Consider the following 27,352-nt stretch of genomic DNA (forward strand, 5'->3'; position numbering starts at 1 on the left):
GTAACTTGAAAACTAAGGGTGATAGAAAAATTCTGTTAACATTTTTGAATTCAAAGGGAAAAATACATATAGAAACCACTTCTACTTGCTCTGGGACAAAATTTTGTTTACCAGTGTAGGCAGTTTATCGTCAGTAGACACTGACAAAAAAATATATGTAAAAAATTAAACAAAGAAATATATAAAAAGAAGAAATAATTAAAAAAATGTTAATTTACATTCAAATAGTGTTAATGAGACACTATAAAATGTGTATTTTTAACAGTGTTTTCAGAAATAAGAGTAAATATAAATTTTATGCAATTTAAGTAGGAAGCGTAAAATTTAGCTTATAACAGTTTAAACCACTGAAATTCAGATTGCCCACTGCAACTGAATGCACACCTATTATATGAGAAATAATCAAAATACACCAAAATAAAATCTCTATATTTTATTGTTTTGAGATAAAATTTACCTCAAGGAAGATAAAGATATGAACCTTAAACTAACTAAGAATTCCATTAAACATATGTGGGAAATGCTTAAAAATCTCAAGAATGTCTCCTATTCCATAGAGGGGACAGTCCATTTCATATATTCAGAACAAGAAGATGAGAATGGATTTTCGTAAGGCCTTCGATTCAGTTCCACACAGCATCCTTGTAAGGAAACTTTCTGAAATTGTTATTGCTGGAAGGATATTAAAGCGGGTAAGGTCTTTCTTGAATGGGAGAAAGTTCAAAGTTAAGGTGGCTGGGGAATTATCATATGAGTATGACGTTACCCTGCAGGAATCCAATTTGAGACCGTTTTTTTTATACTACTTGTTAATAATATAACCAGCTATACTAAGACAAATGTATTGATTGATGTTTGTTGATGACATTAAAAAATACAGCAATATGAATAATGTTGCAGAGTCTAAGTAATTGCAACAGGATATTGACTAGGTAGATTAATGGTTAATTGACAATAGAATGCCACTGAACCTCAATAAAGCGGTTGCAGTAACATTTTGAAGAAAGGCAACGACTGTAAATTATGACTGTAATATAGCTGGTGACAACATCAGAAGAGAGAGACCAGCATATGTGACCTAGGAGTGCTTTTTAATACAAAACTGTTGTTTAGTGGTCACGTCGAATGTATTTTTTCAAAGGCCAGAGGGAATTTGGGGTTGCTTCTATGGGTTGGAAGAAGATTTCATATAGCAGATACAATATTAAGGTTGTATAAAACTACTGTTAGACCTATACTTCAATATTATTTCACAATATGGCATTACAATCAGGACTATACTAGTGATAAGGTCCAGAAAAAGTTATTATCAGCCATATATCATCAGAGTTTGTATAACGGAGCTCTGTCATACGAGGATGATTGTCAGGGTTTGAACATCTCAACCCTGGAAAAGAGAAGAGCAATGTATGATATGATGTTTGTATCAAACAAATTGTTAATGGACAAATTGATATTGACTTATCAAAAGTAGGAATTTAAGACCCAAATGTGAATGTGAGGAGTAATTTGTTCTCAAAGACACTCGTTGATTGAGCCCACTAGATAGGTGTGTTCGAGTTTTGAATGACTTATACAGAGGAAATGACATTGATGTATTTATTCCAAGACCATCTAATGAGTTTAGGAAGATGATACTTGAAGAAATTGAAGAACTAAGTTGCATGGATAACTGAATAAGCAGCAAGCTGCTTAAGCAGCAAGCTGAATAAGCAGCAAGCTGACATAGTGTAGCAAGTTTACTTTTGATAGAGTGCAGCATCGTTGGTTATAGGTTTTATATTAATAGCATTTTTTAGTTTATTGTTAAATCTTTCTTCTGAGAAGTTCCAATGGTTCATTATAGATTATAGTTTTTTCCTTTCCTGATAGGTCAAGTGTAGTATATTGAAGGTATTTATTACTGTCCTACCACACTTGCTTCCACAATAGAATAGGTCATTCTCGCTTCAGTACGGCTCTTTTTACGGAGGTTGGAGGTGGCTATAAGGGTACCTTATAGCCACCCTCCTTTTGGAGGAGGTCATCCAAAAAAAAAAAATTATATTAACACTTAACTGAAATTTGCATTATTCTTCCAGTTCCTGTGCAAGTTCACCATCTTCTCTGTCTTCATCGGAAGTGGAAGTTGTAGAGCCTGATACTCATGTTTTGTTAATAGTTCATCAAAATAGTACTTTATTTTTGAATTTCTATGTGATTTAATTATGTCATACAATTGTGGTCTTAACACTACTTTATTTAACAGAATATTTTTCTTTTCTAACCAGTTAATCATGCCACTTTTTATACCATTTGAATTCATTGTCTTCTCTAGAAGTGGATTGTGGTATGGCGCATTATCGATAACAACCATTGTGGTGAGGGGGTGGAAGACCAGGAATTAATTTTTCAGATGCTTACTTCATGAAATTGTTATTGTTGATGCTGTCCTGATAGTTAGCTTTTTAAACTCGTTTTCCAAGTTAACATCGCGTTCGGAATGAACCCCATTTTTTCTCCAGCGTGGATTACGATTAACCAATCACCTTTATTAATCGGCACTTTTACACCTGCACCACTGACATTCCACCACGATTTTGTCGTCGAATGGGATGTTAATATAAATTTCGTCTAAATAAACAATCAAAGAAATTTTTTCTGCAATCAGTAATTTTTAAAAAATATTCTATTCTCTTCCACTGAATGTCCTATTTCTCAGAGGATTTTATTATTAGTTTTACACCACTTAAACCCTAACTCTTTCAGGATAGCTGCTAGTGTAGTCCTAGGACCTTTAAATTCAATATTCTTTTGAAGTTTTTCTCGTAATTTATTTAAAGTGGGTAGTTCATTATGTTTTGCGTGAAATCATTAACTGTTCTTCTTACAACGCCTTGGTCAAAGCTGTCCGAGAGGGATAGTTAATCCACTAACTGGTTTCGAACATTGTTCTTACTTTTTCTTGCGCTATCAGGGTTTGTATAACGGAACTCTGTCTTATGAGGATGATTGTCAGGGTTTGAACACCTTAACCATGGAAAAGGGAAGAGCAATGTATGATATGATGTTTGTATATAAGGCTGTTAATGGACATTTGATGGGTTGAATGAGCATGACTGCAATTTAGATTTAAGAATATCCTGCTCTTCTTTTTGTAGTTACTTTGTTTGTGATCTTGAAATTCCACAAGCTGCAGTGGTTCTTTCTTCACATTTTTGAATACGTATCAAATTTTTGTCCTCGTCTAATTTTCCAAACTTTATGCTCCTTTCTTTGTAAAATCGTAACTATTTCACTAGTTTGACAATGGAGTTTTTTCTTCTTAACTTTGGATATAAATTCTGTCATTGCAAAAAAAAATCACTAACAAAAAACATACAAATTCATTAACACTCACAAAACATTAACTAACATGCCACACATTACAGAAGGAAATAACTATACCATTCGGAACACGCCAAGAATTGAACTAAATCATTTTATTTAGAATTAATAGTAAACAGTACGAAAAACATATTACTTAGCAATTCTATGAATACGTATAAAATGACTAAGCTATTAATAAATTATTATAATTTGTTATAACAATATAAATAATACTAATACCTATTACAAGTTCATATAAATATAACTCAAATGAAATATTTTGATAACTTTTATTCGTACAAAAGTAGTTATTCATTTTATGATACACTTGATGGAGGAAATGTAATAATTATCTATTAATGCAAGTGTAAACTACTCTTTTTTGTATTGTGTGCCGTGAGAAATATTTATAAGTACGCTAAATATTTTTTAACGAAATTATTGCCTGAACTTAAAGAAATTGATAATAAATTTTAATTGTGGAAAGAATTTTCGTTATTTATTAAACATACACTATAATGGTTAAAAAATTCGGTTTCTAAATCAACCTATGTTAGAGAAAAGATTAATATAATGCCCTTTCTTTCTTTTTTTCCTGTTTAGCCTCCGGTAACTACCGTTTAGATAATTCTTCAGAGGATGATATGTATGAGTGTAGTCTTGTACATTCTCAGTTCGACCATTCCTGAGATGTGTGGTTAATTGAAACCCAACCACCAAAGAACACCGGTATCCACGATCTAGTATTCAAATCCATGTAAAAATAACTGGCTTTACTAGGACTTGCACGGTGTAACTCTCGACTTCCAAATCAGCTGATTTGGGATGACGGGTTAACCACTAGACCAACCCGGTGGGTTAATATAATGCCCTGCAGGCCGACTGCCTGCCTCGTGCGAACAAGATTTCATTTCCATCGTACTTAGTGTAAGTTACTTTATTTCGTTGTTTCGACAATATGAATCTGAAAAATAAAAATTTTTAAATACTTAAAAACAATCGGTATCTATTTAATAATAATTAATTGAACAAAAAAAAAAAATAAACTAACTATCCTTAAAAGTGATATCTACAAAATGTATAAGACACTGTCCGAAGAAGGAAAGGCTGATTATTCAGTGCAGGTTATGTTTCACCCTTGACATGTGGTTCTTGACGGATATTTATCGAAGGGACGTAAGTTTGAAAGTTATCATTTTAAGTGATATGTTAAAGATTGCATACGCTAACTACAAACTGGCTGATAAGTTATTCTCAAACCGTGTAAATTTCAGAAAAAATAATCATTTGATTTTTAATGAACTAAATATTACTGAATTAAATTTTAAAATCTTAAATACGATAAGAACATGACCTATGTATAATAACAATTTTTTTAATTTTCGGGGTTTACTGTTTCACAGTATCTATGAGTTAAATATTATAAAGGTGTCTGTGTAAAACTTTGTGGCTAAATTATGAATTAAAACAAAAACTACTGCTAACTAAAATTGCTCTGTAATTTGTAACACAAATATGTAATCATCATCGTATGTTATAACCTTAAAATAAAGTGATTTTACAGATTGAAATTATCATTTATCTTATGGAGTAGTTTATTTTCAAATTAAATGATGGATAAAATTCAGTCATTATATTCTTGGGATACAGAATACAGTGCTGATTCTTTAGAATGGTGTCCTATTCAAAAATTTCATGATGTGTTTGTTTGTGGAACATATAAGTTGGAACAGAACTCTGGAAATGATGATTCTGTCAATCCAAAATGCCAGCAAAGGATTGGACGACTTTATCTTTTTGTATGTCAGAATGTAGAACCATATTTGTTAAAAAAACAGGATATTGAAATGCCAGCTGTGTTAGACTGTAAATGGTGCCCTGTTCCTTTGTTAGGAAAAGTTCTTTTAGCTGTAGCCAATGCTAAAGGAAAAATTTGCATCTATGAGCTGTGCACAACTGGTAAGTAGTATTTTGGATAAAAAGTTGCAGTTTACTATATTTTAGGATAACTGAAATTACCAGTTAATGTAGTTGATCAGGTCATTCTGAGCTGTTATCAACTAAAGTTTTGTTAATACTTTAATATACCAAAGATAGATAGCTTAGCATCAGGAAAACACAATATTAATTGTCCGAAAACTGGTTTGGACAGTGGGTTACATGTACAAAGAGAACGTGTCGCTGTATTATCTCTAGTCCGTTAACTATCAGTTTAGTGAGTTATTGAGATCTGTTCTCAGGTCAGAGAATGGATGCTAATCCATTCTGTGTAGATAGGTTAGTGTTAAGGTTAGATTTATATGGAGAGAGGTCAGGTATAAATTACTAAGTTATGGCAATACTTATCGCCATCTTATAGGACAATTGACCAAATCTATCGACTAAAAAATATAGTTGCTGTAGAGATAATACATGTTCTGTGCTATCAGTCATGTGTACGACTGATATCACCTTAATAAAAGAGTGCCATTAACGGCTGACACAGAATCTGACTCTGACAATTATAAAGGTTAGTTTATTCCTCACCAAAAAAACTCTATAAACGTAATCCTAACCTCTCTCCACAGAACAGATTAACAAATGAACAGGTCACCATAATCCACAAAATTAATTGAATAGAGTAGATTACTAATTGACAAGTGCTGATAAAAGTGTGCATAGGTCATCCACTGTGCAATTTAGCAGGCTACGATGTTGCACAGGTCAGCCACTGTTCAAACCTGCTTTCCAACATTTATATCTTGTGTTTTCCTGATACTAAGCGTATCTATTATGGCATACTAAGATATGAAAAAAATTGAGTGATCAAGTAATTGCCCAGAATTAATTTTGATGAGTTTTAAAATTTCTTGTGAGTAAATATTTTTAAATTATGATCTTTAATGTAAAATACTATTAATGTTATAAAAACAAAACATTAAACACAATACCTGTCTTAAATAGCCTACTAATTTTTTTACTTTTCTTTTATGAGCATTTAATTTGTAAGTACAATTTTGATTTAAAGAACTTTTATTTGGTTAAAAGAGTTTATAATTTTTATTTTTGTTCGAATGCTGCATTTGATGTTCGAAAACATTCTAGCAGTACTTGTAACCTTTAGGTATGACTAGTCTAATATTACAATATCCTATCCTACGTGATGAGACAACATACAAGTGAATTGTTGTACAAGGATTATCTGTTTGGCTTTCATCTATTTGAAAACCACTAAAGAAAGTCAGATGGTATTAGTAAATATTAAGAGTATCTGCAAAATTTTAAATCTATATTTTAAATTTGCAGTTATGAACTTGATTTAAAAAATAAAGTTCATAAAATATTGACATTCAAATTTTTGTCTGTAAAACACCATATTTATAGCTGTATTGTTTTTAGGCCTACATTTATTCATAAGATAAGTGCACCACTTCATTTACTTAATCAGAAATTAAGCAGTTGTGTGTATGTTATTTTTACTGTCAACTTTGAACCTTACCAAGAGTTATGTTAGTTAAATCCTGGACAAGAAGTTAAATGCACCAATTTTTCGAGGAGATTATAGATAAAGTTTATCCTCTTCTCTTCCTAATTTATTTGTAATCAATCTATTTCTATTTCAATCAAGGAACAAGTTAGTATTCATAACTTTGTACTCATTCCTCTCTAGTACTTCCTGAACTTTGCATAGTGGTGTTGGTAAAGCAAACTTTTAGACCTATGACTATTCTTACACCTCTGTTAATTATGTTTGTATTTTTTCTTACAGATTAAAGGATATGCCTAAAAACCTTTGGGTTAACTTTATTATATATATATTTTTTTCTTTTAGAAAATGGAGATTGCTCAAATGGTTATCCAAAATTAGTTTTACTTGTAGAAAAGGAACTTCCAACGCACAATGCAGAAGATAAACTTTCTCTTTCCATCGATTGGTCGGTAGGAATAAACTGTTGTTCTTATAATCAGATTAGTTTGGCCGTTAGTGATTCTAAAGGTTGTATATCAATTTTTTTATTAAATGATAATTCATTAGAACTTCAGTATCACTGGAAAGCACATGAATTTGAAGCTTGGATAGTTTCTTATAATTATTCAAATACTAACGTTATTTATACTGGTGAGTACATCATTTTTCCAATTTAATTATTTGTTATAGTTTAAGGGAAAAAATTAATTTTTGCCCATTTCTGGAATGCCTTTTATCCTTTTTTTGCTTTAACAAATAAATGCCTTCTATCTTGAACATCAAACGAGACAGAATTAAAAAAAAGAAAAACTGATCTTTTACATTAAGACAAGAATGTTTTCTTTTTTTTCAGAAATTTTGTAATTACATGATCTCAAAAAATGGAAAATGCCCTTGTCATTAGGGAGGCCAATAAATGGCAATATTTCACAGGATTTGTTGCAACAAATTGTAATCTTGGTAGTCCTGGTGCCACACTTAATAAGATACAGCACAAGTAGTGTTCTATTGGTGCTGTAGTCATTTTATTCCATTGTTTAGCTGACCTCCATATACTTTCTATGATTTGCGAATATGCTCCTGTTTGCAGGTCAACAAACTTTTCTGAGTGATTGACCATTTGGTGTTTGTAAATCTCCTGTATATTTCAAATGCCATTGTACACATTCAACCCATCTGAATTAATAACCTAAGCAAATATAATTCTCTGTGAGAGGCAGTAACATATTTGCACTTCTCTGCTGCACTGCAACCAGAAAATATTCATTGATTTAACCATCAAAAACCCATTGCTGAGGTAGGACCTGGCCAATAATGTTTCCAATGTGAAAACAAGCTCTCATCAATTTCAACTGTTAAGGCGGACCCCCCAATTACTTTGAGTTTTTATAATATTGGGCACAAACCTCATGAATATAGTTGCACAGATGAACTTTTGTGATGTAATTAATTTCCAGCTTTTTCTGGCAAAACTGGACAGTAGTTAATAAAAAACACAATTGTGGGGTAATCTAAACCCAGCAAGGAAAGTTTCCTTACAACTGTTCATATTTGGTAAAACCATTCTGATAGTACACCCAATGATCATTGGTTGTCACCTATATGCAAAATAATATAATAATAATATCACCTATATGCAAAATAATTTTTCATCACCACATTGACATATGCGAGGTCGTGTAAGAATGTAACAGTATCATTTTCATCTTGGTGACAGCATTATTTTCATTTGCAACTTGTTCTACAAGACAAATAAAATTCAAGACAATTGAATTGTAATAAATACTTGGTTGAAAATATATACTTATAAAATCATTAATAGTCAACATACAAGCCACATGTTTATAACATAGAAAATGTGTATGGCTCATTGTCAGTCATCATGACTTGTCTGTGTTTTATAATTTTTATAAACACTGAAATGAAAATATTTAATGTTTAAAAGAAAAAAGACAAAGAATGTAATAAAAAATAATTTCTTCACACTTAATGACAAAGATCCAAAGATTTTGTAATCATAATTCAGTGGGTTCTTTAAGCAGTTCTAAATAAAATTAATTTCTTAGAAAATTTATTTGTTGTTGAAGTGTGATTAAAATGACAATAAATATAATTTTTATTATTGTAGGTGGTGATGATTGCAGATTGTGTGTTTATGATACCCGTTGCACAGATAGCCCTGTTTTAACAAGTAGGTTGCACTCAGCTGGAATTACTAGTATGCATTACAGCACATTCAGTGAATATCTTTTTGTTTCAGGAAGGTAAATATTTATTTGCAATATTTTATGTAATTTATAAAATTTGTGTGTACTTCACTTGATTGTCTGAAGTTTAGTTATCAGTAGTAATCCACTTCAGATTTTTGTTAGATTTTCTTCTCATCTGTTTTAACTTTTTTTTATATATCATGACTCATATTCTTTTTCTTTTATTTTTATTTCTTTCACTTTTACAAAATTAATAATTAATTTACAAAATTAATGGAGTAATCCATACTAATTATAATATTACTTAACTTAATCATACTTAATTTAACATTGTTTTATAATACAATTTTATATTTATTACTTAACTTAATTATACTTAATTTATATGATTTCTAAAAGATGAATGATTAGGTGTCTACAAGGGTCTTGCCCGTTTTGTGGCACCATCCCTTTTCTATTAATCTTTGTAGTTAGAGTAAGGGGAAAAGTAAACAGTTTTATGTTATATAGGAAAATTTGTTTTGGTTCAATTCATGATTTACTCTGGTGGAAACTTATCTTTTCTGCAGTTAAGTATAGAGAAGATCAGACGTCTTCCATTGTGATCTTCATTTTTCTTTTTTTCTGACCATTCAGTGAATTTTTTTTATCAATTCTATTGGCTGCTTCTTCCTGTTGTTGCTAATCTCTTCAAAAATCTATTTTTTCTTCTATTCTGAATACTTTATCATTAATTTACCAGTCATTATATCTGAACATTTTTCTGTAACTCTTATGGTTGAAAAGTTTTTCTTTAACAAGTGGTTTTTGTTGTTACTTGCATAAGTCGCATTGATATATAGATTCTCCATATTATTACAATATACGTATCATATAGATCAGACTGCATATAAGCTTCATTTAAAGGAGAATGAGATCTTCCATCAAAGTTTAGTACTTAGGTTTTATCACATTACTATACATCACTAGGTAAGTAAGATTTATTAAACCCATACTGTTCTAATCATTATCGCATTAATAACCTTGATTTTTACCTTGTTCCTGTATTCTCATTTTATTAGTTGTGGACACTGCAGATTGAAGAATAAATGCTAGATTATTACCCAAAACAGTTGAGGAAGTAAAGAATTGAATTGTAAAAAAAAAATTGTCAAACTTTAATTTTGCTAGTAAGCTGGAGTTTGACACAATTTTTTTTTTCTTTATGTATATATAATATTCTTTTAGCCAGAATGAAGAAAGTAATCTTTAAGCAGAGAGAAATAAACAGTAGTCATACATGATTTATTGATTTGAAGGTGCTGGCCTTCATTAAAAGGTTTCTATGTTCTTCTTCTATAAATCATTTTATTATTAATTATTTCATAAATGATTTCTTATCAGTTTTAAAGTTTTGATTATTTAAATTGCAATGTTGTGCTCAACACTCTAATTGCACTTACTGGTTCAGTTTTTATTCGTCTTAAGTTGATAGCAGTTTTCATCAGATGAATTGTTTTTATGAATGAAAACAAGAATTTGTTTGAGAATAATGAATAAATTAGATTTTTTCTCCTTTCTTTTGGAAAGCTATTTTGATCATATGCATCTTGTCACATTTAATGGTTAACAAAACATATTTTAAAATTGTATCGACTTAAATTGCAATAACATGCTTGAAATTGTTACTTTATTTCATTTGCTTATTATGTAGTCCTCGGTTCACTTGTTTGTAGCATAAAGAAATGTTATCTCTTGACCTAGAAGACTGTTGCCCTGACATTATTAAACTTTTCAATTTTTTTTTTAATGTTAAATCAAATTTTTTCAAAGAAAAGATCCTAACAGTAAATTTGTTAATGATAATGCAGCAGTTAGTAACTCTTACATTTAACTTTTTATAAATTTACATTATGATAATAGTAAATTCTGCAATTACAGCATAACAGTAATTGTTAATTTATAATATATTATTAGTTCTAGATTTTATCAGCGAAATTATGATATTAGTTAATTTGGATGAAGATATTTTATGGTATATTTGATAGGATGTGATAGTGGTAGAGCACTTGCAATTGTTAAGGGAAGTGTGGTAAATGGAGAGAGCATAGAAGTGGTATCATAATCATAATCTAGTGGTGAACTCATCATCGCAAATCAGCTGATTTCAAAGTCGAGAGTTCTAAGTTTCAAATCCTATTAAAGGCAGAGTTACTTTTATATTGATTTGAGTACTAGATCGTGGATACCAGTATTCCTTTGGTGGTTGGACTTCAATTAACCGTATGTTTCAGGAATGGTCGACCTGAGACTGTACAAGACTAAACTTTACATTCATACATATCCTCTGAAGTAATACCTTACAGTGGTACAGGTGGCTGAACATAAATGAGAGACAACTATAAGATACCAAAGTTTCATTGAGTAGAATTCCTTGTTAGCATTATGTGGCCCATCGTAAGTTTCATGGTATCACTATGAAAAAAATAATTCCCTGTATATTTTTATTATTCTTGTTTCTTTTTTCCTGAAAAGCCTGTTAACAGTAATTTTTTTCATGCCTTTTTAAATTTAAGCTGTTGGACATGTTAAGTTTATTCTATCACAGTTATTACACAATTTATGCTAGCTTAATAAAAAAAGCATTCATTTATTTTGTATCTTCCAAACATGCTACATATGTTATGGTTCTTACATGTTTACAGTAGTTCTGCTCATAGTAAAATAGTTTTTAGCCGGTATAAAATTTTCATAAGTATATAATACACATAATTTGCTTAACTTGATAAATAATGAAATGACTGTTAATGAAATTATAATAATATAGTAAGAATAATAATTTTTTTTTTTTCCTGAATTTTTATGGGCATCGACTGCTAAGCCCTCGTCACAATCTTTAAAAGAAACTACTATCACCATCTGGATCGTCATATGTAAGGGTATAAAGGGCCCTTACATTTTATTTAAAAGCACAAACTACACAAAACATTTAAGACATAAAGACAAGGACAATCACAAACACTTATGGGGTGTAAAGGGCCCCAATATTAAAATTTACATTTTATTTAAAAGCACAAACTACACAAAACATTTAAGACATAAAGACAAGGACAATCACAAACACTTATGGGGTGTAAAGGGCCCCAATATTAAAATTTGAGATAGGTTCCTAAAAGACCATTAAATTAAAATTAAAATTAAAACTTATCCTACCATATCTTTCTTTCTTTCTTGTACGAGTCTCATTTATAGTTTGTTTAAGCACCCTCGGGGCGACCAGAACCGCCATTGAGCAGTATATCAGTCGCGCCAGGGTGCCGTGGCAGTTGAATCCTTGTTATAAACAGGCTATAGGCATGCACAGCGTACACCCACAGCCTCGCGCCCTCAATCCACCCTTGAGGGTCCCCCATGCCATCATCGGACACACCCCGACTCACTGCTCTTGAATGCAGGTGAGCCAAAATGGCCTAGGCAAGAGGGCTACCTCCTGTCACTATACGTGCCACGTTTCAAGACTCCCTTATGTATATATGCATACATTTAAAATTAAAATTAAACTTATCAATACCATTTTTTCTTTATATATATATATATATATAAACTACCGCTTAGAGTTTCTTTTGTCACAGCTTTAAACTTTCATTTTTATAGACTTTTAAGAAGTCCACTGGCGTGTAAAAATGCAACTATATTTTCTTCATTTCCATTATCCAGATCAGCAGTAATATTATTTCTAAAACGGAACCTCTTTCTGAGGTCCTCATATATGGTACACTCTTCTATAAGATGCTTGATTGTCAGTGTTTTATTACAAACACCGCACATTGGTCTCACTTCACCGGTTAACAAATATAAATTTGTTAATTGCGTATGACCGATTCTAAGTCTGGTCACCGCTACTTATTCACGGCGAGTCAACTTATAGTCGCTTTTCCATTTATAAGGAGAAGATTTTACTGTGTTTAATTTTGTATTTAATCTCCTCCATTCAGCATTCCACTTGTTTTTTACCATGTTTGTTAGACGGTTTTTAACATCTGCCACTCTTACAGGAAATGCATCCAAATCATCGCAGACTGTTGCCTTTCTGGCAGCTTCGTCTGCGATTTCATTACCTGTAATACCAGCATGCCCCGGAGTCCATACAAATACGCATCGCTGTCCTCGTTGTTTTAGTACGTATAAAATGGACAGGATGTTTGCAATTAGGACATCCTTAATGTTCTTGTTCCGAATTGTGACGAGTGCACTTAATGAATCGGAACATATTAGCACTCTCTCTTCGCAATAGTTTTCAGTGTAGCGAAGAGCTTGCTGAATTGCAGTGAGTTCTGCCGTGTAGACACTGGCCACATCTGGCAGTCTCCAAAAGTGGGCTTCTTCATTTACATATATCGAGCATCCAACACCATGTTCGGTTTTAGAACAGTCAGTATAAATTTGAATATGTTCTTCGTAATTACTGACGGTTGCCAAAAATTCCTGCTGGATGATCACTGCTGGTTTCTTTTTTATTTCTCCTTGAGAGAGATCCAAACTTGTATTTACCGCTGGCAAGAGCCATGGCGGTATTTCTCTAGTAGAAATTGCTAGAGTCTCTGGTATAGCAATTTCATATTTTCTTCTTAATTCGTGGTACCTAATTCCGGCTGGTCTGGAATAGGTAGCACGACGTTCGTATAATGCAGCCATGGGATGATTCGTAAACAATTTATTATTTAAATGAGCAGGGAAAGCCCATATATTTGCTGCATATCTTAACAAGAGGATCTCTCTTCTATAATGTAGTGGCATTATTCCGGCTTCAGACATCAGACTAGCCGCCGGACTTGTGCGGAAAGCACCTGTTGCGTATCTTATTCCGCTATTATGAACTACGTCTAACTTTCTTAAGTGCGACTTTCTAGCGGATGAATATACGATACATCCGTAGTCTAGTTTAGATTGAACCAATGCTTTATACAATCTCAATAATGTCTCTTTGTCTGAGCCCCAATTTAAATTCGATAAACATTTTATAATGTTTAGGGCCCTTTTGCGTCTATCACTCAAGTCCTGTATATGTAATCCCCATGTAAGGGATTTATCCAATACTAGTCCTAAATATCTTACGCTATCTTTATATTGTATTAGATTATCGTCAATTGTCAACGCAGGACTTTGATGAGGAATTCTCTTCCTACAAAAGTGTACACAGCACGTTTTCTCTGTTGAGAATTGGAATCCGTTATTCCTTGCAACTTCATTTAGAGCATTGATCGCTCGTTGCAATTTGTACCTCACCATAGCAGTCTTGTTGCTGGCGTACACAATTGCCAGATCATCAACATAGACGCTTTTGCTGATTTCTACTGGAATGGCTAGTATCAATTTATTAATGGCAATGGTAAGCAAGGTACCGCTCAACGGCGAACCCTGCGGTATGCCATTTTCCAAGATTCTTTCACATGAATATTCATTGTTGACGCGTACTTGGAAGGTACGGTCATTCATGTAGTTGCTGAGCAGTATAGGCAGATTGCCACGAATGCCCCATTCATGTATCTGGAGCATTATACCATGACGCCAGGTCATATCGAAAGCCTTCTGAAGATCAAAGAAGACTCCGACACAATGTTTCCTTTTAATAAAGCTGTTATATATAATGTCCTCTAAGCTGATCATTTGATCAGTGGTAGAATGGTATTGCCGAAAACCTGCTTGATACGGTGATATCAGGTTTTCTTTTTCCAAAACCCAGACGAGTCTATTATTAATCATTTTTTCCAGTATTTTTCCAATATCACACGTCAAAGAAATAGGACGATAACTATTGGGATCTGTTAAATTTTTATTTTTCTTTGGTACTGGAACAACATGAGCTTTTTTCCACTGCTGCGGGTACGTTCCATCGCGCCATATTTTATTATAAAGTTCTAATAATCTGCGTTTTGCAGTGGTATTCAGCTGCCTGATCATATTTTAATGGATTTCATCCGGACCAGCAGCTGTGTTACCTGCTTTTTCCAACGCTTTCGCGAATTCTTCCATTTTAAATGGTTCATTATATGAGTAACTATACTCAGTTCTAAAATTTAGTAGACCTTCGAGTTCTTTTTTGTATCGAAAACCTTCCTCGTAGTTTGCCGTTCTGCTGGCCTTTTCGAAGTGATTGGATAACAACTCTGCAATTTCATATGGAGTGTCTTTTATTTCATCTTCATCTTGAAGGCTAGTTATGGGAGCAAAATTATTACGCCCACAAATCGCCTTCACTTTCCTCCAAACATCTGATGCAGTAGTAGTTTTGTCGATGGATGTCACGTATTGCTGCCAGGATCGTTTTTTCGAGTCTATCATAAGACGTTTTACATACGCCCTGTATTTCTTAATGGCAACAAGATTTTCTATGCTAGGACGCTTCTTAAAGGAGTTATACGCCCTTTTCTTTCTTTTTATAGCTTCACTTATTTCATCGTTCCACCATGGAACGGGTTTTTTCGTAAGTTTCCCAGATGTTTTGGGAATATATCTCGATGCCGATTCAATTATTGCATTTGTTATGGCGTCGACATCGTCTCCGATAACTCCAGTTGTTTCCGGGAGTATCGTTCTAGCTGTGAAGCTCGTCCAGTCTGCCTTTTCAAATAACCATCTTTTAGGGATGGAATATATTGTTCTTGTAACATCAGTTACAATTTGGACCGGGAAATGATCGCTTCCATGCAGATCGTCTATGACATGGAAGCTGTACCTCGGTGCTATCGATCCGCTTATAAGAGCAAGATCTATACAGGACGTCGATCCATCTCTGGCATTGAAAAAGTTTCCTGATCCGTCGTTTAAAATAATAAGTTCTGAATTCATCAGGAACCCTTCCAGTTCTCTTCCACGGGGATCTACTCGATCTGATCCCCAAAGAGAATTATGAGCATTAAAGTCACCCACCAGTAAAACAGGTGGGGGAAGCTCGGAAATTAGTCTTGCTATGTCATCCTTATTCCAATCAAAATACGGCAAGTATATGCTGCAGACAGTGACCTGGAGCGGACGCTTCATTCTAACGGCGACCGCTTGTAGGTTTGTGTTTAGAACAACCGCTTCGGTGGTAACTCTAGTCGATGTTAATATAGCTACTCCACCTCTAACTCTTACATTTGGCGGTTGATCTCGCCGAATATATCGAATCCTTTTAATTTAAAATTTTCATTTCGGCGGAAATGCGTTTCTTGCAGACATATACAAATCGGGTCTACGTCATGTACCAAGCGTTGGAGCTCATGGATGTTTGAAAAACATCCATTGATGTTCCATTGTACAATCGACTCGCTAATTTTTAATTAAATTATGTCCTAGGTTTTCCTTTCGGCCATCCTTTTTTTCTTTTCTTCTCCATATTGCGAACGGCATCATGTTCGCGGAGAACGTCGTCGCCGGTGTAGCTTCCGGTCTCCGAATCGGAGACCACCGAAGCCGCCGACGACGACGGGCATGGATCGGCGCCGATTGAGAGGCGGCAACCTGGCCGCTCCCCAACACGGGGGGCGCACCGGTCACCGCCTGTGGGAGGGGGGACACTCGCCCCCCCTGTGTAATTTTTGTGGCCTCTGAGGCTTAGAGGCCACTTCAGTTGCAGGAGGATTGGGAGCCTCCATAACAGTCTCTGTGGGTATTATCGTTTTCTTGTCATCAAGAATCTCACTAAGTCGGACTTGGCATTCTGCTTTGGCGTCCGTTTTCTTCAGAGCGAGAGCAGCTTTCGCTGTTTTATCTTCGGGAAGAGGCTGTACTAATATCCTTGGTTTTATTGGATCTTTAATATTGAAAGATTTCATTTTATTGTCAATAATTCTTTCAATCATGTTAGCCAAGGTCGGAGCAAGTTTACTGATGAGCTAACTTTCATCTACAGCAATTGGAGCAGGAGCAGGAACAGTAGCCGCAGCTTGAGCATAAGATGTTGTTGCTCTGGGTTTGCGGGCATTAACAATCTTTTTGGCTTCGATGTAGCTGACTTTCTGCAGAGTTTTAACTTCCTGCACAGCTACTTCTTCTTTGTAGACAGGACAATTCCTGGATCTACATGAATGCTGTCCCTTGCAATTGATGCATGTAGGGGGCTCTTTACACGGCTCTCCCTCATCCACCTCCTCGCCGCACACGCATATTTGCATTCTCTCACATTTGATGGCGGTGTGGCCAAAACGTTGGCACTTGAAGCATTGCATTGGTTGCGGGATAAATGCCCGCACATCCAATCGATGTATCCCCGCTCTAATCTTCTCCGGCAAGGTAGGCCGGCTAAATGTGAGAACATGAGAGGCTGAAGGTAGGACTTCGCCATTCCTCCTCATGTTCAATCGGCGACACTCTATGACTCCCTGCGTTGACAACTCCTCAACAATTTCTTGCTCCGTACAATTTAGAAGGTCCCGACAGACGACCACACCTCTTGAGGTGTTGAGCGTACCGTGGGGATCAACATGTACAGCCAGTTCTCCAATCTTTTTAAGCCCTAAAATCTTTTGAGACTGGACATCATTTACAGTCTCAACATGAAGTCCCATGAAGGTCTTCCTTATTTCTTTTACAGGGCCACCAGCGCATTTGGTTATCTCCCCAGCGATGAGAAAAGGACTCACCTTCGAAAAATTTCCATCCTCCTTGGTAATAACCAAATATTTAGGTTTCGGTGCATTATTGCTCTTGAAAAAAGCTTTTTGTAAGCTTTTTCTAGCCTCAATCTCTATCCTTTTAGTTTCCGCACTTTTTCTCCGTTTTGCCTCAGGCGAAATGGCTGGTTCTAAACGAGGGTGTTTGCGTGAACCCTCTGCCATGTTTAATTGTTCAGTTTGCATGAACAATAAATCCCTTCTGTAGTAAGGCTAGCCGCCAGGGTACACCCCCACTCCAGGGCTACCAACCCTGGAGGTCTGTTCCGGTACTCCGGTGGAACCGGCATATGTCCTGGCAGAGAGCAGATGCGCAGTCTCTGCACTGACTCCAGGCCCTTACACACCGAGGCTTTCAGGGCTCCCATGCTCCAAACAACATGGGCACCTTAACTGCATGCTTGCCATCGCGGGGGGCATGTGGACAACGAAAGGTCTCCGTTACACCTGCAAATAACTTCGACCGTGGCCGCCACATCGCCAGCTCTAAGTTTGGTATATGTCCACTTCCTAATCAATAAATTGTTCATATCCTGCAGGATATTATATTATTATTATATAAAGAAGATGTGTAGTCTATAACATATAAATTTCAATAAATTCTTCTGCATTTAATTTTTTTATAATTTAAATAATATATATTTTTTAAATGTCATAACAGTATATTATAAAGTTAATGCAGGCTCCAGATTACAGTAGATGAAAACATGTTGTTTCATAAAACATTTTGTACATTCTTTTTGTGTTTTTTTTTTTTTTTTTAGATTGTATTAAAATAAAATCATTTTTTATTAGTGCTATTCTTATTAATATAATTTTAATGTGACAGTAATCAACTAAGATTGGATTATAAATTCCAAAATTCTTATCTTCATCTGCTTGCAGTTATGATGAAAACATTTTTATCTGGGATACTAGGCAAATGAAACGCAATATTGGATCAGTTAATGTTGGTGGTGGAGTATGGCGATTGAAGTGGGAGCCGAGTAAGGGACAACATCTTTTAGCTGCTTGTATGTACAATGGATTTTGTGTTTTGGATGCCATTGATAAAAGTGATCCCAAAATTGTTGCAGAATTTAATGAACATGAAAGCTTAGCTTATGGAGCTGACTGGTGTCATGGATCTAAAACATTTCTTAAAGAAAAATTGTTGAATTTTATATCTTCTAATAAATTAAATTTGCACGTACAACAAACTCTCGTAGATTTGAAACTTATTGGGACTTGTTCTTTTTATGATCATAAATTATGTGTTTCTACGTTCATCAGTTCTAATGATAAGCTATTGTAATACTGGTAAGCATTGTTTATTAAATACATTTTTTTTATTAACAACGATTAATTACTCTCAGTTAACAGGTGTTTTTAAAAATAAATCTAGATATTGAATGTATGAAGGTTAAATAGATGTAGTTGTGTTCCACCTATCAATTAAAATACAGGTTGTTCTTTTAATTACAAAAATTATAATGATACTAAGGATCCCTTACATTCTTTTCTACTCAAAAAATAAAATTAAAAAAGTTAAAGAAAATAACAAAATTTCTTGTATTCAATATTTTTAATTATATACATCTTTGCAGTTTTAAATTTTTGTTTCTTAAGTATGACTGCTTGTGGTAGCCTTTCGACACAAAAATCATTGAAAGGTACTCGTAACTAAAACATTTTTCAACTGATTTACACAATCCAAAGACTAGAATTAAATTTAGAATTTAATAAAGTCAAACTTTATTAAAGTTGACTATTGTTGGTTCATGGTTAGAGATTGAAGAATGGATTCTGTTAAACAATTCTCATGTTTGAATTTAGATATTTTGAAAAATCATGTTTATAAAATAATTTTATCTAAATCTTGTATAGTAAAACAAGAACATTAAAAGTTATTAATAATGTAAACTTCCAAGCAAGGATGAATTTGTTCTAATAATATTATTATTTATATTATTTTCCTAATAATATCAGTTATTAATAGAATTTTAGACTAAAGATGATCAATAAAAAAGATTAACTGAGATTAACTGGTCCAGTTAATCTCTCTAAGTTGGTGAGTTCTATATAATTCTTCTATCCAGAGGTTCATATGTTAATGTTAATATATCTGAAAATTGGGAAAGGAGTTAATGCAAGCTCCAGATTATAATAGGTGTAAACATGTTACATAAATAATTTTGTACATTCTTAGGAGTGGTAAAGAAAATGTTTTGTGATTGGTAGTGATATGATGTGAACACTGTTCACCTCTGGGATTTGTTAGCTTAATTATATTTTATAGTTTGACAAAACTTTATACATTCCTAATGTTGTGATGTTTTGATTACTGTGATTGGGAACTATGTGTATTCCAATTGCTCAGAAACCAATTGCTTAAAACATGAGTTGCTGATTGGATTAAAGTACTCACTCTCCGCATTAGTTGGTGTTATAATTATATATTTATTCAATTTTAGGGGATTAAGTGAAACAATTTTATGCATTTTATTTGCAAATAATCTTAAATAAAAATTAACTTAGGTAGTGTAAGGTAGTAAATGGATGTGTGCCTTCTGGCCTCGAATGCGGCTCAATCATCATTAACACAGCATAGTCCCACCTGATGCAACATTTCAGTTAGGATCTTCCCATGCCAATTTGTGTATGAACACAAACAGTTTTACAATTGAAGCCCCCAAGTATAATTACCCTTTTGGTTGCTTGGGCAACAATCTCTTGCAGATGCCTCATGAATTCAGCGTATTGATCAACATCACAATTAGAAGCAATATATGCTCCAATAAGTACGACCTGCGACAGCTCGACAGCCACTATACCACACTTTCTCTCAAGCAGTTTCCAACACAACCTGTCTCTTGCAGCTGCAAACCTATTTGGTTTAGTAACAAAAAAGTGTACATCATATCGTTTAGCAATCTCCTCAACTAGATAATGAGATAAATTGTTTCTGTTTGTGTTAGACAACATCAACCTGATCATTCTGGAGCTGTTTAGCACTCCAACCCTCCAGTGCGAAATTTTTGATTCTAACTTATGTTACTCTCCACACTAAAACAGGATCTGCTCCTATCAGGTCCATCACAATAAGATGCTTTCTGTTTGTGGCTTACGGCCCAACATCTATAGCACCATTTGATATCCGAACTGAGGGCTACTTGACACGACACCCATCCTATTCTCACGCTGCCATTATTGTCAACTACCTTGGCGGGCACCAATAGCATGGCCATCAGGATACGTATTACAAATATCATACTTAACCACCCTAGTTTTATCACTAATTTTTAAGCCTTTTAATTTATTTACTAGTATCCATTTTTTATATTATATTTGTAACCTAACTTATTTTGTTTCTAATTATTTTATCAATTATTTTGGTGACAATGTAAGAAGGAGCGGTTTTGAAGTTAATTAAAGATCACATAGGTATACCCGGTTTGTTTATTTTTGGTAGTCCAGTTAATATAGGTGTACTTGGTTCATAAGGTTTTATAACCTAGTGTGATATGTTAAATTTTTTTTTATATTTGAAAATGATGTGGTATTTTATTATTAAACTTTTAGTAATTCTTAGAAATTTTTTAGCAGGGTTCTTTATTCCCTTGAACTCATTCTTCCTTATATATTGTTCCATCAAATTTTTATATTTATCAGAATACATGATGACAAACATATTAGTTTTATCTGATTTCAAATTGATACTATTATTTTTATTATTTAATTTATTTTTCAGGTTGTAAATTACTTTTTTATTATAATTGATAAAAGTTATATAGTTTATATTTCCTCGTTTTATATCATTTATTACTAATCCTATTTTGTAAAATTTCTTTATCGCTAGGATTTGATTTATTTATATTTATTTTGGAATCTACCACAATATTCTTAATATTATTCATGTCATCCATTGCCAGCTTAAACTTATACACATTAGCTACAATAAACTGTACATCATTATCAAGAACCATATTTGTTAAATTTATCAAATAATACATTTATCAGGAAATGAACCAAAATTTGCATGCATATTGTCTAGTTGCAAATTATCATAAACATTATCACCTGTGGTGGTTATTATTATTTTTTTTTTTTTTATTATTATAATTAATTTTTATTAAATTACCAATTTCATTATATTTATTGTTTTTAAGCTTCTTTTTATAAATTTCAATATTGTCCCTAATAAAATTAGACACATAATCAATTAAAATTATGTTATTTGCTAGAATGTATTTCATTTTATAATTAATTATGTTATTTTAAGAATGTGTTTTAGTTTAGCCTTTTATCACTAAATTGATTTTTAAAATCATAATATACTTGAAAAAATATGAATTAGACGTATACTTATTTACAATATCAACCTAACAAAGACCTAATTAAAAAACATTAAATATTACTCATTGTTGATGTTTACTTATTTATTCAAAGGTAAAAACTTTAAATGATAGGTTATGCACTAAAGCATTAAAAAGCATTTTTGTTTTGTGTTAATATTGTTAACAATGAGAGCATCAGAATTATAATTAAAATTACCTATGTAACTAATACTGTGTACCTGATGATCAAATTGAAAAGATTTTACCAAATGCACTGAAAAAAATTTAAAGTTAAAGAGCAAGATTCAACTCAAGTAGAACAGCAAAAATAAATCTGAGCAAGTAAATCTGAAATCATTCGATTCGTTGATTTGACGATATATCACATCTAGTCAATAACTATTTATTTGTTAATAATACGATTCTTCTTATTTTTATGAAAAAAAAACTTCAAAATTCTATTAAATAAAGCACTTGAGCTTCATGAATGAAAATCTTTATCTTTCATTTTTTTGTAAAAATATGTCTTCACATAATTATATATATATATATATATATATATATATATATATATAAATATATTCTGAATATGAGCTAAATCGAACCATGAATACAATTTTTTGAAATGTCGCGATCCCAGTGCCACCAAATATTTGTAATTGTTGAATAAAAATGTTACCAATTTATTTCTGTTTTATTTATTACTTTTTTAATAAAACTAGTATAATCTCTTTTAAATTTTTCTTCTAAATTTTATTATTTCAAGTATAATACTGCTACCTAATATTGCTATCTATTAACGTGATTTGTAAATGGGTTAGGAAAAAAATCAGGGTTAGAACAAACATTTCACATTTTCAAATTAAAAAACGTGAAATTACGAAGATTATCACATAATTATAAAAAAAATAAAAATAAACTATATTCATTAACATCTATTTCTGTGATGATATGTAGCTTTATTTCATAAAAATTATTTTTTTTTTAATATTTTAAACAATTTTAAAATTTTGAAATGGTCGATTTGCAAGTTGGTCAGAGTAAATTTTGATGTTTCTGCCGTTGGACAAACTCTCACCAGGTCATTCTACTGAACATCTTGAGTGTGTAATTCATTACTCATATAATTATTATTCATTTTTTTAAAATTACCAATTTTATTATATTTATTGTCTTTAAGCTTCTTTTTATACATTCAATTTTGTCCAATGAATTTATAATATTTCAATATTAAAAAATATAATATGAATTTAAATAGTAAGGGATTAGATATTTTAGAAAGATATATAATAATAAAAATAAATTTAATATGATCAACCTTCAGACAAAATATGAGGATGACAGTATTTTGAAAGCTGAAATTGATGGCACCACCATTTCTGTTTTGATAGTGATGTAAAATTTAATATATTTCAGTCAGTATAGTAAAAAAGTAAGTTCAGTTAAGTGGACAACATGCATAAATGCTTTACTTAAAATTATTTTTATTTGATTTTAATTTTAATTTTTTATTTTAATTTGATTTTATGTCTTGACATCATATTTATACGTATATAAAAAATTTAATTTTAGATTTTAATTTTTAATTTAACTGAATAATTCTTAAAATAAAAAGATTAAACAAAATGAATAAATGCATGTTAAGTTATTATATTGTATGAAGTTTGTAATGTAATGGAGCTGATGATGCGAGTAAATCGCAAAAGCGCTCCTGCATATACAGTGGAAGTCATCCTACTGATCTAATAAAATAAAATAAATATATTGTATAGTTCAGAGGATATATATATATAATGTCTCACTATGAATGAGACCTTGCCGATGGCTTGAGTGGTCTGTGATACAGACAGTATGGTCAGTATCTGTTGAGAGTCAGACTAAGGAATGATTCCTGAAAGAGGGGGGGGGGGCAGCAGCTCGTTTAGTAGTTGTTAAGAGCTTAGCTCAGGAAGACTTATGGCCATATCAACATCACTCTATCTTCTGAGTATTTGTAGCTGAAAGTAATGGAAAACGATGGCTGTTTTTTCTTTTTTCAAGAAAATTTAGCTTTCTGCAGTTTCAAAGATGGAGGCACCTTTTCAGATCTCCAGGTGGAGATTATTAAGGAAGGGGGTCACCAGAAAATTAAAAAATAACATTCTATGAGTTGGAACATGGAATGTTAAAAGTCTAAAAAGGTTGGTAGGTTAGAAAATTTAAAGAGGGAAATTGTTAGTTTAAATGTAGGTGTAGTAGGGATTAGTGGGAAGAGGAAAACAACTTTTGGTCAGGTGATTTTAGAATAATTAACTTGATGTCAAATAAAGGCCAGGCATGATAACAAAAATATCAGGAGCAGATAAATGTGAAGAATACAGAACAACTAATTAACTTAACTACCCATGCGTAAAAAATCTTAGCTAGAATTTTGTACAGAAGAATTGAGAGGAGAGTGGAAGAAGGAGAAGAACAATTTGGTTTCACAAAAAGTATTGGGATAAGGAAAACAATTTTTGTGCTCAGATTAATAGTACAAGGAAGATTAAAGATAAACAAACCAGCATACATGGCATCTATAGACTTAGAAAAGGTATTTTATAATATAGACTGGAATAAAATGTTCAGCATTTTAAAAAATTTAAGGTTCAAGTATAAAGATGCAACAGTAGTAATCAAAGAATGTAAGAAAAAAGCTATAATAAAAAAGGGAATCTGACAAGAATGTTCCCTATCACCGTTACTTTTTAATTTTTACATAGAACTAGCAGTTAATGATGTCAAAGAACAATTTAGATCTGGAGTAACAGTGCAAGGTGAAAAGATAAAGATGCTACAATTTGCTGATGATAAAGTAATTCTAACTGAGAGTAAAAAAGTTTTAGAAGAAATAGTGAATGGCTTGGATGAAGTCCTACGCAACAACTACCGCATGAAAATAAACAAGAACAAAAAGAAAGTAATGAAATGTAGTAGAAATAATGTAGATGGGGCATTGAATATAAAAATAGGAAATGAAAAGATTATGGAGGTAGAAGAATGTTGTTATTTGGGAAGTATAGTTACTAAAGATGGACGAAGTAGGAGCGATATAAAATGCTGAATAGCACAGGCGAAACGAGCTTTCAGTCAGAAATAATAATTTGCTTACATCAAAAATTAATTTAAACATCAGGAAAACATTTTTGAAAATATATGTTTAGAGTGTAGCTTTATATGGAAGTGAACCTTGGACAATCAGAGTACTTCAGAAGAAAAGATTGAAGCTTTTGAAATGCGGTGCTATAGGAGAATGTTAAAAATCAGATGAAGTGAATAAAATGACACATGAAGAGGTATTGCGGCCAAATTTATTTAAAAGAAGAGACAGACTTATAGGCCTATTAAGGCATCCTGGAATAGTTGCTTTGATATTGGAGGGATAGGTAGATGTGATTGTGCAGGCAGGTAGGCAAAATTTGAAATATGTAAAACAAATTATCAGAGATGTGTGTGTGTGTACGCTCGCACGTGCAACAGATTTTTAAAAAATTGTACCCACTTTCTTATAGTCTTGCAATCATCTAATTTTTAGATGAATGAGAAATAGCAGAATTTTAACATCTCTGTTATGTAAATGTCATTGTTTAAAGTAAGTTCATTCATTCTTAATGCTTTCTTAAAGATATTTGTCATTCTTACATCTCCTATACAAACAGAAACATTACCATGGACAGCTTGAGATGGGGCACAAATTAAAAAGACAAATTTGTTGAATCAAAAGTCTTTTTCCAATAATTTTGAAGAGAAGCAAAAGATAAAATGCAAGCAGTACTAGTCTTAACAAATATTTAAAGATTAACATGAATTTTATATGCTGTAGGCTTATTGTCATTTTCTAACAGTTAATTCATGAGTATTTTGAATGTGATTTGTATAAATTGCATTCAGCCTTCTTTTCTAGAAGTTCAGTTCCACAAACTACATAATATCTTTGAATGAGCTTGATTTATTTATCGATACAAAATATTAATATATGTATAAAATATCTTTAAAAAACTGCTTTTCAGTTTAAGGTTATTACTCAAAATTATTCAGTAATCTCAAAAGTTTACATCTATATGCCATAATCAGATTTCATTAAGAGTATCAGTTAAAGAATTATTTAGATAATAATTCTAAATTATTTCTGATTCTTTTGTTTTAGGCAACAACCGTTCTATTTAGATTTGCTTAACAAATATATACCAGGAAATTCAGATTTGTATATAATTATATATTAGTACTTATGAATATTATTACTAATTATTTAATATAATTTATGACAATAATGTTATAAGACTATTACTAGTATTTCTATTTAGAAGCAGTTCACATTGGCAATATTTTATGTGTAAAACATAGTCTGCAACAAATTAATTGACATACCATCATGATGACTGTAATGAAAAATTTCTTAATGGTATGTAGTGTAAAACCTGGCTTGGAGAGTACCCTAATTGTAATTTTTAAGTATTTTTTTGTGATTTAAAATTTTGGATCTTTGTAGTGTGGTAATAAAGAATTTTTTAGAGAAATTGTTACATGAAATAAGATTGCCTAGAGTTCTTTCGAATTAATTATGTAAAGTTACTGTGTTGTAATATAACTTTTATCATTTGGGTGTATATGAACATATTTATTTAAGATCGAAAAATGTAAATTATACGTACATATATGGAATCATAAGTTTGTTTGAGTGTGGGTTTTTTATTTTTTATCATTTAACTTAAAATATGTTACCTTAACAGCCACAAAGTACATTATTATAGTATACAAAAATGACAACTCATTGCAGTTTTAAACTGTTCAATAAAATTCTACTGGGTGAAAATTGAAAAAAAAAATGCATACATAAATTCTTTTAGTTTTAATGAAATGATTGAAAGTAGTTTTAAGCTCCATACTGGATAAGACAGTAAACTGCACCTCTTACAAACTGATCAGTGTTATTCCATATCCAGATGTTGTGGAACACCCAAAGCAGATCAGGTAGTGGCCTCCTGGAAACTAAAGTAAGTTAAAATAGTAATTGCCAAAGCCGTGATTTATATAACTAGTTCCTGTTGATATTTTTTTGTAGCTGTTGACCATAGCAATTAATGCTACTTAAAATATAACAAAAAAAAATTTGTTATTTGAGAAATTTTAATTTTTGCTACCAACTAATTAATTTCAGTTACATTTTTTTATTTTTACAAAAAATTTATCTTAATTTTTACAAAACTGCCCGTGGTAACTAATTATAAATAATGACTGAAATTAGCACTTTTTAAATTCCAAACCTTTTTTAACTTTTTCTTTACATTTCTATTTACCGTCTTTTTATATTTATATAAGGTTTCTTAGAAGAAAATGTTAGTAAATTTAAAAAAGAAAAATATATGTTTTTTAATATAA

General features: G+C 32.1%; 1 protein-coding gene across 4 annotated transcripts in view; it reads left to right on the plus strand.

Annotated features, from left to right (window-relative positions):
• The first annotated feature begins 4,284 nt into the window (after positions 1 to 4,284).
• The window catches only part of LOC142322466 (diphthine methyltransferase), a 37,127-nt gene continuing 14,059 nt past the window's right edge, over positions 4,285 to 27,352 (plus strand). For 3 of the 4 annotated variants that reach the window (XM_075361577.1, XM_075361574.1, XM_075361576.1), the window contains exons 1-4: positions 4,285 to 5,307; positions 7,160 to 7,447; positions 8,925 to 9,060; positions 18,525 to 18,938. In XM_075361577.1, the coding sequence (XP_075217692.1) occupies positions 4,959 to 5,307; positions 7,160 to 7,447; positions 8,925 to 9,060; positions 18,525 to 18,933 (1,182 nt within the window). In that variant the 5' untranslated portion in view covers positions 4,285 to 4,958 and the 3' untranslated portion in view covers positions 18,934 to 18,938. Of the gene's footprint in view, positions 5,308 to 7,159; positions 7,448 to 8,924; positions 9,061 to 18,524; positions 18,939 to 26,120; positions 27,177 to 27,352 lie in introns of those variants that run through there. The other variant, XM_075361578.1, reaches the window with a different exon arrangement.

This window comes from Lycorma delicatula, chromosome 3 (assembly GCF_047948215.1).
Source record: "Lycorma delicatula isolate Av1 chromosome 3, ASM4794821v1, whole genome shotgun sequence".
NCBI lineage: Eukaryota > Metazoa > Arthropoda > Insecta > Hemiptera > Fulgoridae > Lycorma > Lycorma delicatula.